The 19575-nt window shown below is 33.6% G+C and overlaps 1 protein-coding gene across 1 annotated transcript in view; it reads right to left on the bottom strand.

Annotated features, from left to right (window-relative positions):
• LOC108577485 (Y+L amino acid transporter 2) overlaps nt 1-14321 on the bottom strand; it is a 19584-nt gene extending 5263 nt beyond the window's left edge. The window contains exons 1-4 of the mRNA XM_017940643.1: nt 14057-14321; nt 2681-2899; nt 1355-1625; nt 275-398 (exon numbers count right to left, since the gene is read on the bottom strand). Coding sequence (XP_017796132.1) covers nt 275-398; nt 1355-1625; nt 2681-2899; nt 14057-14321 — 879 coding nt within the window. The remainder of the gene's footprint in view (nt 1-274; nt 399-1354; nt 1626-2680; nt 2900-14056) is intronic.
• Nucleotides 14322-19575: the final 5254 nt, after the last annotated feature.

Here is a 19575-nt window from a genome sequence, read left to right as displayed (position 1 = left end):
ATTTAACTTAAAGAAATTATCAGCTAAATAATTAATTATTAAAAACGATCGTCGCCACCGAGTATTAGTCACTAAACAAAAACACGGCATAAAATAATAAAATTAATTAATAATAATAACAATAATAATTCGCTTCTTAAATTCTGCAATTCTCGAAATTCAATGTAAATTTAAACGTAATATTATTATGTATTATGAATCTATGAAATCGATGTGATTTGAAATAGCTAAATTAAATGAAATTTAAAAAGAAAAAGAAGAAAATAGGACTTACAACAGCAACAGCATGCGACGCAAGGATTTCATCTTGTGTCAACACCACAAAATAAGCGACGTTTGCCAGGACATAAATTACGGTGACTAACGGCAATGATATGCAAATCGCCTTTGGAAGATTCCTACAAAAATGATAATTACACATTGTAGATAATATTTTCGATTTGCCGTTTATCGTTGTTCATTCCACTGCTCGAATACTTCGTGAGGGATTTTAAAAGGACAATTTCGATTTTATAGCCATCTTCTGATCATCCTTTCGATACTTTAGACAAAGAAAGATATTAGTTACAATACAGTTCCACACGTTTTTCCTAGAAAATCTGTATTTGGATTGGACAATTTCGTTGTAGTGGTAAAAAATGTTTAAACAATGCTTTCTTATGAGAAACTACATAATATCCCTGTTTTTATATCCTTCTTATTCTTTACTCTTATTCTTATTAAGAAAAAAAAGATTGATTTTTTTTACATATCAACAACTAAAAGTTTGAAGCAACGAGCACAAAACACAAGTGAGTCGTAAACACGAAAATCCCATTCATGCTTTAAATATAAACCGCATAAGATCATTCACCGATGGGTCACGTTTACTCCGTTTCAAATATAACTCTCTAAATTTTACAGAGATCTTTGTTTGCGTCTTTGCGAAAAGTTTTTCTTTCCCTCTATCTCTCTTTAAAAATAAGAAAATTTTTGGATAAAAGATTTCTTTAACAAATTTTGCAGAAAATGGTGCATTATGTTATAAAAATAAATGTATCATGTCTATTGAACAGTATTATAGGACAAAATGCTATTTATCATAAGCGATGCATTAGAAAATGGTTAGACATTCCGCAACGATTAGTAATCTGTAATTGACAATTACGAAAGTTAAGTAAATAAAAAATTTAGAAACATTGGATTTCTCTTTAATGTAATATTATTATACCAAAGGTCGAAGTGTCTTGAAAAGAAAGTATATGATTTAGATCACTTTTATAAATTACCAGGTGTACGCACACAAACTTTTCTAAAATCTGAGACAAGTACAATGAATATTTTTTATTGTAACAGTGAATGAAGGATAAATTACTTATAAGGATCTTTGAGTTCCTCGGTGACGAAATTCAGATAATTCCAGCCGGAATAAGAGAAGAGACCCGAATAAACAGCCAGAGCGATGTAGCCGGGCTGTGTGTTAGTTCCATCCATGGGATGGTGGAAATTCTCCGTGTGACCCATGGAGAGCCACCACAGTCCAGCGACCATGATGATCACCAATGCAAAGATTTTGGTCCCGGTGAAGATGTCCTGTACTCTGGTCGCCCATTTCACGTTGTAACAGTTGATGGCAGTCAGTAAACCTACGAATAATAATTTCATAATTTTATATTGAACAATCAATTTGCATGATTTTTGGGACATGAGAAATTTAATCGAGAAATGACCATTCCCTTCCCTTATAGATGATTAAAAACCCAGTTGACTCTTGAGTAAAGCATTTAAATGATAAAGTACATTCTTTAACCAGAATGTATGTATCAAGTTTTAACGGGAATTAAAAAGGAGAAACAATAGTTCGTATAAATTACGTCAATTACCGACAACATGGTTAAAAAACACGGAGACGCAAAATTCTTTGCGAAAAATCAAAAATAAATTCTTTAAGTAAAAACTGCTAAAACTACTGAAAAGTCAGTTATTATGTACTTCCAATCTTTTTCTACTCTCGTTTAATGTTTGCCTGACATTCTTGACACTGTCAATAAGTTAATGACAATTTATTGCAATTATTTGGGAACATATTCGTGAACAGATACACAAATGCTTTTCAGACCGCACTGCTTCTTGATTATTTATTGGAAATAAAAAAATCAGAAATAATAAACGTATGTATCACTATACGAATATTCGTTTTCATTTTGACTAGCTCTACATGCTCACCAAGTATGTCTATTAAAACGTTTCGATAAAATCAGTTGCGGTTGGTCTTTACATTTTTACATTCTACAGTTCCTTTCGCCTTGTTTCGGCCTTGTTTGAGCAACCACCAGAAATGGAAAGACAGTAATTGCGACACGATTAATTCTCTAAGCAACTGGAGATCACATGTGTTGCGCCTTTCCAACATTGCCTCTATTTTAAGACTTTTCATCACTAGGTTGAACTTTTATATTTCATCGTACGAAATTAGATCATTTAAATGGAAGAACAAAAGTCTGATGAGTTGATATGACATTGTGCAATCTTTCTCGATGCCACAAAGAACAAATTTTGAAAAAGAACAATTTTAAGTGCCCTAATATTTACAAAACTTACCGAGACCTAAGAGCATTTTGAAATATTTTTAATAATCTACCTCCTTTTATTGCTCTGAATTTCTTAACACACTGTTATTATAATACTATGGTATTCTTACATGTAATAACAGCAGCAAGCAGTCGCACCGCTTCATACGGGGGTACACATCCAGGCCAAACTGGCTGCAGGATGTATTGTGCGAATGTTAGGGCTGTGATCGCGTTCCCAGTCGGAACCAGGATGAACAATGCGACCCAGAGGTACAGGAACGCTGGCAAGGGTCCGAAAGCGTCGCTGATATATGCATAATCGCCCCCAGACTTTGGAATCATCGTACCTGAAAATTCACGTATTTCTCTCAGAGTAATTTTCACGAACAATCTTGCCATTATTTTTTTCTTTTTTATTTACATAGAATTAATATTGCATATTATTTCTTTATTGTATCTCATAGTTACTTGAAACACTTTCGTTAAAATCTCTATTCTGCGCTATTAAATGGAAAGACTTCTCCTATTTCATCTTTTTCTATACATATTTCTATATTTATGTGAAATGTTAGTAAAAAAGGAAACAAATTAATATGTGCAAAACAAGAAACGGTACATTTATGTTTATATGCTATTATAATATTAGTCCAGTGATTGAACGATTACATTCTGAATAAAGCGACAACAAACTTTTGTACACTTTATACATACGTAAAATATGAATAAAGATGACCCAGTCCTAATTTCTTTTTTCACGATATGCCAAATAATACAATACAAAAAGAATTCTCAAACAGAATAGATTTCACAGTTGTATACTATTGGCAGAAACACGTATTACTTTCATAGAGTTCGAAATTACCTTTCATACCTAACGAAATGCAGGAGATTTACATAGACATATGTTTGAGGAAGCACCGATAAATTCGGTTTTATTTTCAAAAGTTGCTGTTTTCTAATTTTTTTCATCAAATAAGACTTTCGCGCTTTTATATAATTTGAATGTACATTTATTAAAGTTAAAAATAATGTCAAATTTATTGAAATATCCCAGTGTTGTAAGCACAATTTTAATCTTTAAAATCAATACAATATGGTACTAGTATTAAATTCTAATAATTAGTACGCATATGCTTAAGCATTGCAAATAAAATAAAGGAATAGCTTTGAAATGAAAGAGGAAGAACTTCCTTGGATCGCATGTTGCAGAGATTTCACCAAGTCTTTCACTTATTTTAATATTTTAAAAGTTATTTGTTAAACAGGGAAGTCTGCGAATCGGTCGCCACTATACTTGAGCTTGTTCTGATACTTTAACAGAAAGGGAGAATTTTTCGACGTAAACAAAATTGTGAAGGTATCTTTCTTGCATTCAAAATTGGAGTTATTTTGTATTGTCTAAATAGCACAATATATTCTTCCTTTCATATTCTTAGAGTACATAAAAGTACGAATTTAATAACATAACGGTGTGTACCATTTTAATTATTTATTATACAGAAGGTGGGATGCAGTTTGTACTCTGATTACTTTTATGTCTTTCATAACGTTTACAATTTTAACTTACCTTATATGTTTGTTTACGTTTGTGTCTGCGGTGCGTCATTGTTATGTATCGACAATCAACTCGTAAACTGTATTTCAAATATAATGTAAGAAATGCAAGATTTCGGCGGCGAAGTGGTGGCCTGGACTTTGTCACCCAGGAAGAGAAAGCGCGCGGGTACCTGAAGGTACCATAAACTAAGCCCCGGAAAGTCGAACGAGGGGGCTTCAACGGTTTTTCGGAGCAACGCGGGATACGACGCGGAGAGGACACTCTGGAAATAGCCGTCGAGCGAGACGGACACCGAATTTTTGGTTAATACCCTATCCTGTGTTAAATTTACGTAAGTTGTGCTGACAATAATATAAATTATTTTAAGATTAGATACTTAAAATGATACATGCTGTTGTGTTACCGAACTCGTGTTTTTATGTAATATAATAACTCAAATTGTTTATGAAAGAAAGATACTTTCAAAATTTTGTTTACGTCAATAAATTCTTCATTTGATATCAATGAATTTTTGTTAAATTATCAGAATCAATTCAAATATTGAGGCGGCCGATTCGCAGACCACCGTATACATAATACGTAAGTATTATACATATATACAGGGTGTTCAGCGTAATGGTCGCCACGATTTTTCGTTCGGCACTTCTGGCAGTGTAAGAAAACAAAACTTGAAATAAAATGTCACGAGTACTCGATGGTCAATAAATTACAAAAATAAAAACTGCAAACATTATTTTTTCCACAAATAATCGGGGTCACCTGCATTTTTTAAAATGACACCGTAGAACTTTTTCTACGTAGTATTGAAAGTGACATTGGGACGAATTCAATAATGTACAATATCGGTACATTCGTTCATCAAACTTGTTCAGAAAAACACTTTCAATGTAATAGAAATGCTTATGAACGCGTAAGGTTATGGTTATAGTTACGGTTGCCATTTATAAAGTCACTAATCTAGAATAGAGAGCATTAAAACCTCGGACTTTTCTGCCTGAAACTCGGACACTTCAACACTTCAAAATGCATTGCTATCCGGTATATTAGTAGAGGTGCGTCTGACACATGCAAGATCACCGCACGCAACGCACAGATAATATGATAACACGGATGATCGGTGGGGGGCTAACGGTTTGAACAGCAAACAAACATCGGAAAACCCGTATCACTAGAGAAAATCCCCCCGGACGTCCCCGGCCGCATTAAAAACTAGGACAAATCCGGGTAAACCTGGGGACGGATGGCAAATCCTAGTTACAGTGGATGCGTATTCGGACGAATTGACATTATGACGAACTCGCTACGTCAAAGTAATCAAATATACATACATATATACAGACAGATTCTTATGAGTGCATGCATTGCAGTCTTCAGATGTTTCATCCGTCAGACCGTCAATTCGTTCGAATAACATTTTGCAACAATATATTAGCTCATACGGTGTATGCCATCGCATTATGGAAAAAAAAAAAAATATATGGTTCCATTTAAAAAAATGAACTTGACTTTGAAATTTCCTTCCATCACTCTGCCTGCAAAAAAAATAATTTGCACCATATGGTATCCCCGTTCATACCAAATAACTTTTGTTCAAACATTGTTTTTTGATAGGTTCAGTCCAATTTTTCAGGATAAAGGAAACACCCTGCATACATACATATGCTTATACTAAACTACAAAATTGCTTTAAGAATCTATGTGATATTTATTTTCCACTAACTCTTCATGAAATTTTGTCACGAATGTTTATGTACGATAAATTTAATAAACCAAGAACATGTAGATTTATCTATAAGAATATTTGTATTAACACATGAACATAAATTTGTAAACATTCTGCTTTCTAATATTGTCTTTCACAATTTCATATTACATAGATACTTTTACGCGATTCTCGTAAGTTTCTCTTACATTTTAATTTTGTTCATTTCAACAAACATTACTGCTCGAGAATTTTCTATGAATATTGAATTCAGAATAATTTGTATCGAACGATATTTCAAATGCAAACACATTTTGCATTAAATATTTTCAAGTATAATTTTAAATCCAAATGAGAAATTGCACTCTTTTCTTTTGGCACACGGATGTTAAACGTATTAATAGAACACACTTTGAGAATTTCTCTTCAAAATGTTTCAGAAGCCTTCTATTCATGTTTACAAACCTTATACTGCTACTAGCCAATTCATGAGTCACGATAAATCTAATTTGTAGTGAGTCTATATCAGTTAAACTCACTCATCTTGGTGAGTAGTGAAATACTTGAAACTCATTCAATCACCTACGAATTAAAGTGTACTTATGTAGTGTATACAATTACCAATGAAAGCTTGCAATACAAATTTAAGGCTTGTTATGTTCAATTTGACGGGATTTCACTAGCTAAATAGTCAGTGATAAAAGAATTGATTTCACTAATTGTGCATTTGAAGAAGGCTATAAATTGTAGGAGGTGGTCTAATGAACTTTACTCAAATCAGGATGTCGTGCAAAGTAGTTTATTTCGGACTCTTCGGCGTCCGTCTATTACCGAAGCTAAGAACCGACTCCCGTCGAATGGCAAAGATATCGCTGGGCCGAACCGATGGGTACTCGGGTCTGGTGTTTGTCACTCGCCATGAGGCGCAGGCCAAGCCATAAACCGTCCCAAAATGCCTACAAAATCTAATTCAGTTTATTAATAAGCTTATTTTCCAATGAACACTTCCTCTCAAGCATATATTTAAAAAGTAGTAATTTGTTTTTAACACAGTTATAACGCAGTTCAAGAAAATTTAAAAATGAAATTTACAATTAACACATTAATTGTACTAAGCCTCAAGTTTAAATATAAACTTATTGTAAAAATAAATGTACGTTCTTAAACACTATAGAATAATGGAACTATGATTATACATATACATACAGTGATCGAAAAAAGTATTCATACACCCTATAAAATGGAATAACTTTTTTAAAATTGGGCCAAACGAGTTGAGTTTTTTTTTAGAAGTTAGAAAGATCAGTTTACTAGATGATGTGTCAAAAAGTTGTTGAAAAAACTGCAATTAGTCGGAATCGCGAAGAAAATAGCGAAGGTAGTTTTTACAACTTTTTTATCTGAGCTCGTAATGAAAATTTCATCGAAATCGGTGGATGGAGAAACAAGCGACAGGCATCGAAAGATGTAAGAATCTGCAGATTTATGTATTACGTTCTAGGCGGAAAGTCGTGAAATTGTGCGATTTTCACAATCTTTAACCGTTTGTAGCTCATAGCAACGTTAACCGACTTCGATAAAATTTTCAGCGTGTGTATAATTGACATAGATCTACAAAACGTATTTCTTAAATTTTCATTACGAGTTCAGATAAAAAAAGTTGTAAAAACGGCCTTCGCTATTTTCTTCACGATTCCGACTAATTGCAGTTTTTTCAAAAATTTTTTGACACGTCATCTAGCAAACTGATTTTTCTAGCTTCTAAAAAAAAACTCAACTCGTTTGGCCCAATTTTAAAAAAGTTATTCCATTTTATAAGGTGTATGAATACTTTTTTCGGTCACTGTACATACATAACATATGTATTCGATATGACTTTGAATAAATAAACTAACATATTTTTACCTGATATTTCTTTTATAAACTAAACTAGTGCAATTATTTATTATAACAAACCCAACTTGCTGAAACAGATATAAATAAACTGGAACAAAAACATAGTAAGAACGTGTAGACTAATACAGAATACATTGAACGAAGTCAGTTGAATTACGTAACAATTAGCCGCATTGATAATTTAATAAAGTATCGTTGACCTTTTTTTCCGAGTTCAAGGATCAGGTCAGATTTGTCGCGTGCCGTGATACATTTCAATTACGTTTAATTATTCCCCCAACGCGAACCGAGCTGCGCGTTCCCGAATATCAAGGAAAACATAATCGTTCAATTACTATTTTGTCAAACTTTTATCATCTAAAGTTACTGCCGCGTGTTATTTCATAGCTACATGCTGGTTTTTTTTTCTTTTCTTTCACGTTCGAACATTCATTATTTTTAATGATACGAAAAATTTGTTTAATTATGCAAAAAAAATGTTACATTCTACAAACATTGTATACCATTAAGAATAATTTATAACAATACGCCTTCGTTTTCCTATATTATCTATTATCGGAAAACTGAAATGAAATTTTATCGCTTATAAGTTAGACAAACTATGTTCAAATTAATTTTTGAAACAAAATTACACGCAAATTAACAAGATTGTATTAACTTTTAAAAATCAAACATTTATTCTCTATACGCAAGATTTATATATAAATAATCGTTAAATTAATACGTTACACGTAATAGCTTTACGAAACATACTACACCCCATTTACTATTTCCTATTATTAACTGTGAATAGCATATTTGTGTGATATATGATTTTAATTCTCATATTTCAGTCTAATAACATCATACTGTTTGACTTATGTGCATTCTAATGTTCTTAACACCTCCGTCCACAATCTATCCGTAAAATGTAACTCGATCACTGTGCCAGATTATTTTCAAATAAGCCCCTTGGTATATTTGATCAAACTGTGCACATATTAGAACATAGTTTGGCACGATGATCGTACTGTAGTAACATTTCCGCGCGTTTTCTGTACGTGGCCCGCAAACGGATTTACTCTATGTACCAGCGTCAACGATAAAGTGAACGGTATGCATCTACATTCTGATTTCTGCAAACACCGAATAGCCGCTTTGACTCATCGCAAACTGAAATTATCGTGCTGTTTCTTCACCGAAAATTCCAATATGTCTTTGTTCTTTTTCATTCTTCGTTTTATCGTTTTCGAAATTTCACACCGTTTCAGTTTCTACAATTCTATACATGTGTTGGTGTTACTTAAAATCATTTCTTTTTTTTAATATAACATTATAGTGAGCAATGTTAAAAATTGTAAACAAAGTTTTTATTTTGCTAAACTTTTACGTTCAATTTTAAAAGATAGGTTAAGGAAAATAGGAAAATAGGAAAATAGTATTTTTCATAACTGAACAAATATTATTAATATTTGTTTCAAATATAACTTAATTTTGTTTCGTTAATTGTATATTGAATAAAAACGGGATAAAAAGTTTCATTTTTAAGTAACACAGTATGCTAACGCGAAGACGTTCTAGAACGATGAACCAAAAGCATAATTAGAACGACCGTAATTGATAAAGCGCTTGGAAACTGGTAACAATAACCGCGCGTGTTCCTCCTCGATCGTCGTGAAACAATATTCTAAAAGCTTGGCAGGTAAAGGTCGACAGATTTTTCATTCCTCCCTCTAAATCCAAACAACTTTCGGGAAAGATAAAAACTTATTTGTAACCTTACGTAAGACAAATCATATACAAATCCTATACAATACTTTTTTCTGGTTTTGAAGTTATTTTTATGTAAGAAAGTGAATAAGAAAAATAGTCTAACAAATTAATAAAGCAATTTTTAGATAAAAGAATATTTTTTTATCTATGTGAAAAGAAATAGGTTGAACAAATTTTACAATAAGGAATGAACAAAAATTTAATAAAAAGAAAAACTATGCTAAACATATACAGTAATGATCAATATTCGTTGCATTCCATTATCATCATGAATAAATAAATAGCTAAAAGGACAAAAATAAACTAGATAAATGCTGAGGGAATAATTTGCAAAGCAAATTTAGCTTATCAGTATAGATACCAAAGTACAGACAACAAGCAAAGCAATCGGAATATGCATGCAATGGTACAGTAAATACGTTCATTAATCTCTGTCATCTGCACTGATCAGTATTCATATTAACAAGACATGATACGTCTCGTGTGTGTTCGTTTAATACACGAACATAAGTATTTTCTATAAATACAAATATATGTATATCTTGGAAAGTGCATTGAAATGAAGTTTAGACGTCAAAGACGGTTGGAAGAAACCATTACAAAAATCTGACTCTGCTTAAATTTAATGATATTCGCATGTGATAATACAAGTTAATTATTGGTTTTTCAAAATAAATTTATTTTGTATTACTTGTAAAATAAAATAAAATAAAAAATTGGCGCAACTGTTTAAGTATTAAATTGTTCAAATGTTTTTTATAATTGATACATTTTGAAAATCATTCTCCGTGAAACTAGTTTAAATATTTTTGAATTAACACTTGACACTAACACTTTTTTAATTTATATTTTAGCAGTAGAAAGGAATATCCTTTAGCTCCTTATTGCTTATTCTCCGAAAAAGAAATTTACAAAACCCCAGATAATTCAAAGAAGTATACGAAAATAAAACGTGTAAAAATCTGCGAAAGATTTTATGTTGGAGTTTGGATGAACTTCCTTTTACTTCCAAACTTTTGATTTACACAACTTAAGTTTATACAAAATATTTTCAAACATATTATTAGGACGTAACATATGAAATGTCCGATTTTTAGCAGTAAGTTTAAATGATCGTAACTTCTTTAATATTAAGTTTTATTAATCAATGTAGGATCCATTACATTCCATACATTTTTTCCAATTAGTTAAAAGTTTTTCAATTCCATTTTTATAGAAATTCGGAGGTCTGGTGACAATAAATTGTTGAAAGGCATTTTCGACAGTCTCTTAATTCATAAACGTTTTCTGGTTGAGGAAATGATTTAAATGCTTGAAAAAATGATAATCAGTAAGCGACAGGTCAGGTAAATATGGTGGATGAGGCAGAGTTTCATATTTTAAGCTATTCAGCTTTTGCACCGTTATTTGTGAAACATGCGGTCGAGCATTATCATGAAGCAGAATTGGGCCCTTTCGGTTGGCCAATGCCGGTTGTTTTACTTGCAATTTCTGGTGCATTGCTTCAATTTCGGCACAATATTTCTCCGCATGAATTGTTTCACCTGTCCTTAAGAAATTATAATGAATTGACCACCATAGTCTGATCATTATCTTCCTTGGATGCAAGGCTGTCTTTGGCATATGTCGTGAGGATTCATCTGCACCCAACCATTGGGCAGAACGTCGTCTATTGTCATACAGTATCCACTTTTCATCACAAGTGACAATGCGATCCAATAACGGGTCCCTATCATTTCGGATTAGCTGTGAATTGCATATGTCCTGACGCTGGAGCTTCTGCCGTTCGTTAAGTTCAAGTGGCACCCACTTGTCCAGTTTTTATCGCTTTCTCAATCGATTTCAGGCGACGTGAAATTGTCGTGTGACTTACACTGATTTCTTGGGACAAATTTCTAAATGTTTGTCGCGTATTTGCTTCAATAGAAATCTGCAACTGATCGTCGTTAATGGACGGCTCTGGTCTTCCGCGTGCTTCAATAACGAGGCTTTCATCTACGGCTTCGAATTTTTCGAACCATCGATGCACTGTACGCTCGTTAACTGTATCATTCCCGAATGCAACATTTATGTTTCGAGCAGCTGCTGCTGCGTTATGATCACTTTTCCACTCATATAAAAAAAGTACGCGAAAATCACGTTGATTCATGATTGAAAGCAAGACGAATAAAAGCAAGGTTAGCAACGTAAATCTGACAAAAGAAGTTTACTCTTCAAGTTGTCATTTTAAAACATCTCCAAAGACAAATATTTACCGAGAAAATAAGGTTTAAAATATTACGACCTAATATGTATGTAGTCAGAAAGAAAGTGATTTTATATTAAAAAAAGATATCGTGTATGTTGAATATGTATAATCTTTTCAATAAAATGACATTTATTCTCAAGAAGATTATTTTCCAAAATATGAAACATGTATTTAACCCCTTTTTTCCAAATTTTTTCTTGTTTCAATTAATGTCCATTGTAGACCGAGTACTACAAACTATTAAAATTCTAAACAAAATTACAAAACAGCTTTAACGACTTGAAAGATTAATTCACTAGACACAGTTTCATTCAAGGTACAAACTGAAGTTAACATCGGTATTCCGTATACTTATAATTCAAAGCTTGACATCTAGTTCACTTCCCCGCGTTATAGTCATTGCTGAATGATTTCTCTTATTATCTTAAAAATTCGTTTTACACATTTCGACCACTACAAACTGTTTACACACTATACACTTAATACTTTACGTAAACCTCATATTTTACATTTATATATTTATTATTTATCCTCAAAATTTATATAATTGACTACAACCAATAATTAAAATTCAATTAATATCAATAGACAATCTTTTGTAATTAATAATGTAAAAAATCGAACTTAAAAGTCCGCAGAGTAATAAATAACTGAAAGAGTAGTGGTTTTTATATATAGATAAATAAAAAATGTGATGTAGACATTTTTCGGACGATACTTTATTTTCTAAAACAAGAGAAAAACAGGAAAAAGGGCGACTTAATATCAGTTAACGTGACCTTAACCATTGAATAACCAATTCTAACTTCTAACTATGTTACTGTTTACGTATTGATGAAGTAATTTACAAAATATGTTGTATTATGTAAATCATTGTCGATAATTACAAACACAAACAAGGAGAGGGCTAATCAGGAACAGAATACAGGATACGAATATGTTTTTTGAGTAAACACCCTATAGATATTAATTTCCAAATATTTTTACGATCTTGTAAATGATATCAAATTTATAATTAGCTAAAATTTATTATACCATTTCCGTGTAGGTAATTGTACTTAGTACTTTTACAAACAATGAGGACGTTATCGCATGTGAAGCGTAACATCAAAACATAGTCAATAACACAATCTTTATTAATTTGTATTACAATATCGTTAGCTACTTCGTAGATGTACCGTATATACATATGTAAATACATACGACAGATGCATACACGTGTCACCTCGATATTACATTCGTATGTACAAATTGCTTTACTGATAAACTTTATATTGCACTATCAATATACTTTCGTTGTGTAATTCTATTTGCAGAACATTTCATGTACGACACTTGAAATACTTCATAATACGAAGCGATAATTTTCAAAAGTATTACTTTTGTTAAACCGATCACTCGTTACTTCGCAATTAAAACACTAGAAATTCTACAACAAATTCCATGGAATTATAATTGAGGATGCTATAATAGTTTAAAAAGTAATTAAAAGGTATAACAACCTTTCCAGATAGCAGAAAGATTAACGGTTTCACTAGAAATATTACAATGAAACAAACGCAATAGATACTCGAGTTTATAGCGCCATAGTTACAGCTAATAAATTGAAATATTATTTCATAAAAGTAATTTCAAGTTTAAATAAGGCGCAACTTTCTTAGCGACAATAGAGTAATTGCTAAGCAAGTGAATCGACTTAGGAAAAAGGTGATGCAAGAGTTGAGAGGTCTGTTTGTAGATGCACAGCGTTGCGGCGACACGTGAATAATAAAATGAAAACATGTAAAAATATCGATAACAGAAGGTATGCTAAATTTTTTGACTAAAATTGCGAAAGAAAAATATATATCTCAAAAAGCATAAGAATGTTGCAAAATAAACGATAAGTAGCGATAAATTTTTATTACATGTGCTACGTAATATTTTAGCAAATTTATTCGGGTATAAACATCATTTATATTAAACAGCTGTATTAAAATTTATGAAATAACAGTACGGCACTTCTATACCAGAAAACTTATATTAACTTTACAAAGTCGGTACGTTATCGGTGAAAGTGCTGCTGCCTCTATGATGCAGCATACATATGATGTGGAATTCCGTAAATTAATATTTCCTTCTAACGATGTATAAATTGATTTTTGATAAACATATTTACGATGAAAAAAGAATAATTTTATATATATTGTACTTGCTTTTGACGATGTCATCCGCTTAGTGATTGTGATTTACCGAGCACATTACATAGATTCTAATGCAAGTGCAACGTGACTGACCGCACAGGAATTCTAAATTAAATGTTCGCGATATTTCGCATTGGAAACGTCTAGTCAATTTTCGACACTTACCTAATTCTGCATAGCATAATGCACCGATCAGTGACAAGAGACCAGAGAAGATCCAGACGATTAAAGCCTGGCCAACACTGCCGCTGTTTCTCAGTACACCCTTTGGTGAAACGAAGATTCCAGCGCCGACGATAATACCGACGATAATCGCCACACCGTCCAACAGGCCCAGTTCTTTTTTCAGTTGCACAGCTTCTTTGTCATTGTCGGTGGTTTTTACACTCCTTAGGACCTGCCTTTCGGCTGGTGCAACTTTGTCCGGCATTGTGTCTCGTTCCCACTATCGAAATTACTTTTCACAAGATACCTTCTCGTTAACAGCCGAAAAAGTACTGAGCGGTGCGAGCATACCGAGAGCGGCACACGCCTAATGCACGTGTGAAAACGACAAAGAAGAGGGAAGAAACACACACACACAGCAACGACGCGACCACACCGGCTCTAGCCGCGTGGCGTCGTTCACTCAACGGATACACGTGCGCGACTGCAGTCCCGTCTGCAATACCGAGTGTGGCGCCGCCTGTCGATCATCGTCATTTCTATGCTCGATACGCGCGCGGCTTGTCCGTACGCTCGCACACACCACCGCACGCTTTGTCCCTTTTGATTGACTTCGCAATCAGCTGACATTTATTTCTATATGTAGAAACGCGGGAACTCGCATGACGTACTTCGATATTTTCTTGCTCTCTTACGCTTTGTGCCTCTCCGAATGTTTACCACTGCTTTGTTACACTATACTTAGAAATTGATATTGTAATTTTATTTTTGAACTACACGCACTAGTACTTTCATCGCAATTTGTCATTATTATCGAGTGTATTTTATACAGTAAAGAATTGATTAAAAAGAGAAAAAACCAAAGTTAATCATTGTCTTAAGCAAGGATGTATTTTAACATTGGACAAATCATCCAAAAAGCCTCACACTAATTGGATTCTGGACACAAATATGAAATATTAAATATTGCAATAAAGGAAATGATATTATCAATTCACACATCCTTTCTGCACAAGCTGATCTACGTGGCTATGTAGTGCGATCCGCAAATATACATATATATGTACATACGTAAATGTACGCATGTTATTTATATTTTTGTAATCCGAAAATTTCCACTTTGCACTACATTGTGTACAACCTAGCAATTATGCAACCGTCACGAATATGTCCCAAAATCGCTGTCGCACACACTGCACTCTGGTCAACACTTCCATAGAGTTGATATGTAAGTACATATTTTACTCTGGCAACATTTTGTTTTAGTGTCGTATATGATCACAAAGAAAAAGCAGAAAAGACACACGCATTTCATTTGATGCAACTGCATAGTACGTTAATACTACCCGTACTGTATGTTAATGCATCGTATCGAAACCCTCGGAACGAGACATTGCAGTAGCGTCAGCTCTACTGTGAAAGTAAACGTTACAACTCTGCGAGCTGTTCCCCTGTATATAAATGTTAACATAAATCTCAATGATACGAATAATAATCGTTCAAAAATAGGATGACTGAAAGAATATTTAATATAACATTACATATTTATACACTCCTAATAAATATGTGATTTTCCTTTTTTTTTTATTTAATATATAATATAAATATTTTAGTCAGAATGAATTCATTTAATTAAGAACTTAAGGCAGGAATAATTTTCAATTATTTGCTTTTGTCCAATGTTTCGAACACAAATCACATTTTATCATAACCGAATTTTGTTGTCTACACCAGTGTCTAAGTACGTCCGTTGCGCCAGTACTATGCACTTCCTTTCATTTTTCATTTTAAATCAAAATTCATATTTCGAGCCTTCATTTTCATTTCTCCTTTACGTAATAGAATTAGCAGACGCTTTTGATTTAATCTTAATTATAATTTTGTAAAAAGCGAAGAAAATTTGTAACAATATTGAAATTACTATATTTAACATTTAACATTGAATGTATTGTGATTAAAGAATAAATTGAAAATTAAAAATTCCAAATAGTTAGTATTGGAAATTTAAATGCTAATTCTATTAAATGGAATATGATAGAATTATAATTCCTTGTAAAATAAGAAATTATTCTGCAGTAGAAAATATTCATTACTCAATACGATATTCCTTAACTATTTTCTGTAATTAATTATTTTGACATTTTAATACGTACATTTCTATATATATATATACGCTATTGGTCCGTTGTCGACATCTACCGGTTAACTGTTCGACTGATTTATGCAGTGACCTATAATTCAAAACATATTAACACAGACGAGGTGCAAAATGCACAGCCGCATATGATAGACCTAACATCACAGACGACGTACAGGATAGCCTTGCGACTTTTTGTCAGGGGCTTTGGAGCCGAGAAGACCCTTACCATTTTCGTATCGCTACCAACGTTACCGATTCAGTATGGAATAAGATTACACCATTAGTAGTGGTTGGAATTGGAATTAAACCTAACTATGAAATTACAAATAAGAAAGTAATGTAATTGTTTATTAATAGATGATTCATTACATCCGCGTGTTTTACTGCTGTCAGAAAATCGTAGACAATTCTATCCACGCAATCCAATATATGTATGTATCTTTATATACAAATTTAGTAAAAGAGAATTTTTTACATCTGTCGACTTTACCATCTTTGATGATTGGATTGTATGTAATTCCTAAATTCACCACTTTATATCGTAGAGGGCATAACAAAAACTCTCATTTTTTACACGATCGGTATTTCAGAACGTTGGACACAAAAATACATTAGGTCTCTCCTGCACCTCGTCTGTGCTGTGAGTGCCATTACCATTATATCGATATCATAATAATTTATACCTAGTATGCCTAAAGGAAAGAGGTTGACAAACTTTGAGAAAGGTCAAATATAAACTATCACTAAAACTGAATGTAGAAATCGATAAATAGCAAGACATCTAGGATGAACAATATACGTAATTAGTAATTATGTAAACAATCCACATAAATTAGACACCAGAAAACGCAACGGTTATCCTTTAAAATTAAATCCGCGTGCAGTACGCCAAATTGCCAATGCAGCATTCAATTTGATGAAATCTGGAAATCAAATAAATAAACAACTGAATTTAAAAGTTTTCCCTCGGACAGTCAGAAGAGTTCTACCGAAGAGTCCAATAATTAGGTGATAGAAAATGAAAAAAACACCATGTTTAAAAAGATATAAAATTCATCGTTTGGAATTCGCTGCTGGAAACGTGAATACACATTGGAATGAGGTAAGCTTTTATCACCTCTCTACTGATTCTTGAAAAAATGTTTAATGTAGATGACTCAGATGGCTTCAATTCATACTGGCACGATGTAAGGAAGGAAAAAAAATTTTCTCGAGGCACAATTTTGGTGGAGCTAGTTTAATGGCACGAGCAGGTCTTCTGTGCTTATGGAAAGCTTCCTTCGTTTCGATTGCTTTCGTTTCAACAGAAATGAATAGCCAACAGTATCAAGAAGTGCTAGAATCACGTTTGCTTTTTCATATACAAGAGCATGGATCAAGTAAATTTTAATTTTAATGAGATAATACCCTGATTCATAGTAGAGGAAGCACACAAAAATGGCTTCAGGACCGCAACTTTTTCGCACTTTTAAGAATAATATAAAATATTCATTAATACAAATATTAAAAATAGCAATTATAAGTGCATGGGAGGCATTTGTTTCTTCTAATACAGTGAAATCTCGTTAACTCGAACCTCAAAGGAAGGGAAAAGGGAGTAAGAGAGGTCATTAGCAATATCCTGTAGCGACCAGCTACAGCGAAGAACATTTGGCGAGTAGACTACCAGCACGGTTTATGACGTGCGCGCTTGAAAAGCTATTTTTGAGGAAACCGTTTTTAGCTTATTTAATTTCTAGAAATTCGACAATGCATGTCCGCGTAGAAACTTTCTCCGACGGCCTCAATAGCAAATTGCCGCATCATAAACCAAGGGTTTCCGAAAGGTCCGCCGTACGAGGCCCAGAGGCCCGGACCGGCAGGGCACGAGTACTTGACCTGGAGGAAACTCAGCTATGTCGCCAAATGACGTCACGGGAAAAACCTCCCCCGCCAAGTCGCACTGCGGTCCCCGAAAAAGCGCGCCAAGGGCGCAAGGGACACGCAGCGACTCGGAAAGAAATTACCTGATTGGTTAACACCGATGCGACGGGTTAACCAATCAGGGATGATTAACACATAGCCGAAAGGCAGTAAGAAAATAGCGAGGCGACAGGAGGGCAGTCTTGCACGGACCTCCAAAGCCATAAGTCAACAATTAATAAAGATCTCACTACTACCGTGTGGGTACATAGCGTAACCCTAGTCACGCCTTGTTATTTATTCGTAACCACATTCCTTCAATCCTTTTTCTTTCTTGATCCAATTTTTACTGTTTCAAGCCAATGTTAATGTTTTCCACTTGCGTTTAGAATTCATTTTATTACATATAATCCGGAGAAAAGAATGAGAAACGATAGAACTGTGCTTTAACTTATTCCTTCAATCTTTCACAGCAAACTGCTTTTGTAATCAAAACGCATGCACTGTTTATCTCTATAAAGAAATAAGCAATTCACGATTTTTGAACCGTTGGTCCTATTGGATCGATTGACTGATATGTAGAAATTAACTTCGACTTGTAGAGGTCGGAGTTCTTCTGAATTCGAATTGTAGAAGTAAAATACATATGTATTAAACATGCGACAAATAATTCGAGTTAACGGAAGTTTTATTTCGAGTTGTAGACGTTTTTACAGCGGAGCGGAAGGGAATGAAGAAAATTTTCGTCTTGGAGAGGTTTTCGAGTTATCGAGGTTCCACTGTATTAAAAATTGTAACGAGACTAATTGTAAGTCTATCTAACAATTTGTCTTTAATAATATTTATTTCGCTTTGTGGTTCTTTGTGGCTTGTATTTACTATATTTGTGGCGGGTATGTCATTGGCAACAAGCCCTTACCAAACCTCGTTCTATTTTTCCACGCGAACTTTCTCTTTTCCAACTCCTTCAGACTTTTAGTTTCCGTTCTTTTGTCTCTCCCCGGGTTAAGATTCTTGCCTTCGTCCTCGAGTAACCTAAGAAGCGCATATGTGACATCCAGGTTTGCACGAAGACGAACGGCCCTGTTCTCTACAAATTTTCCGTTTCCACCGCTTTCTCTACCTCTATCATTATCTATCTCTACTCCTGTCTTTCTGTCCTACCAATATAAAAACCCAGTACACCTATAGCCCAGCTCAGTTTTTCTTCTATCCACCGCAATGACGGCCTAGTGCCGGCTGGAAGTCAACGATCTGCAGTTATATCCGAGTTCCGAGGTTGCTGATACAATCCCTCAGTCCAGGAATGCAACAAGTGATGATTCTGAAGCGCACTTTAATCCACTTCACTCCACATGGCTAGTACAAGTCGTCGTTGTAGTCGATGCTCACAGGAGAGTCGTTTCGGTACGCACTATTCGATCGTTGGATATTGAACACTTTTGTATCTTTGATATGATTTCTAAAACTCTCTCAT

The sequence above is a fragment of the Habropoda laboriosa genome, unplaced genomic scaffold (assembly GCF_001263275.1).
Source record: "Habropoda laboriosa isolate 0110345459 unplaced genomic scaffold, ASM126327v1 scaffold797, whole genome shotgun sequence".
Taxonomy (NCBI): Eukaryota; Metazoa; Arthropoda; class Insecta; order Hymenoptera; family Apidae; genus Habropoda; species Habropoda laboriosa.
Note: the sequence above shows the minus strand (reverse complement) of the source record. Positions and strands in the feature narration are given on the sequence as shown.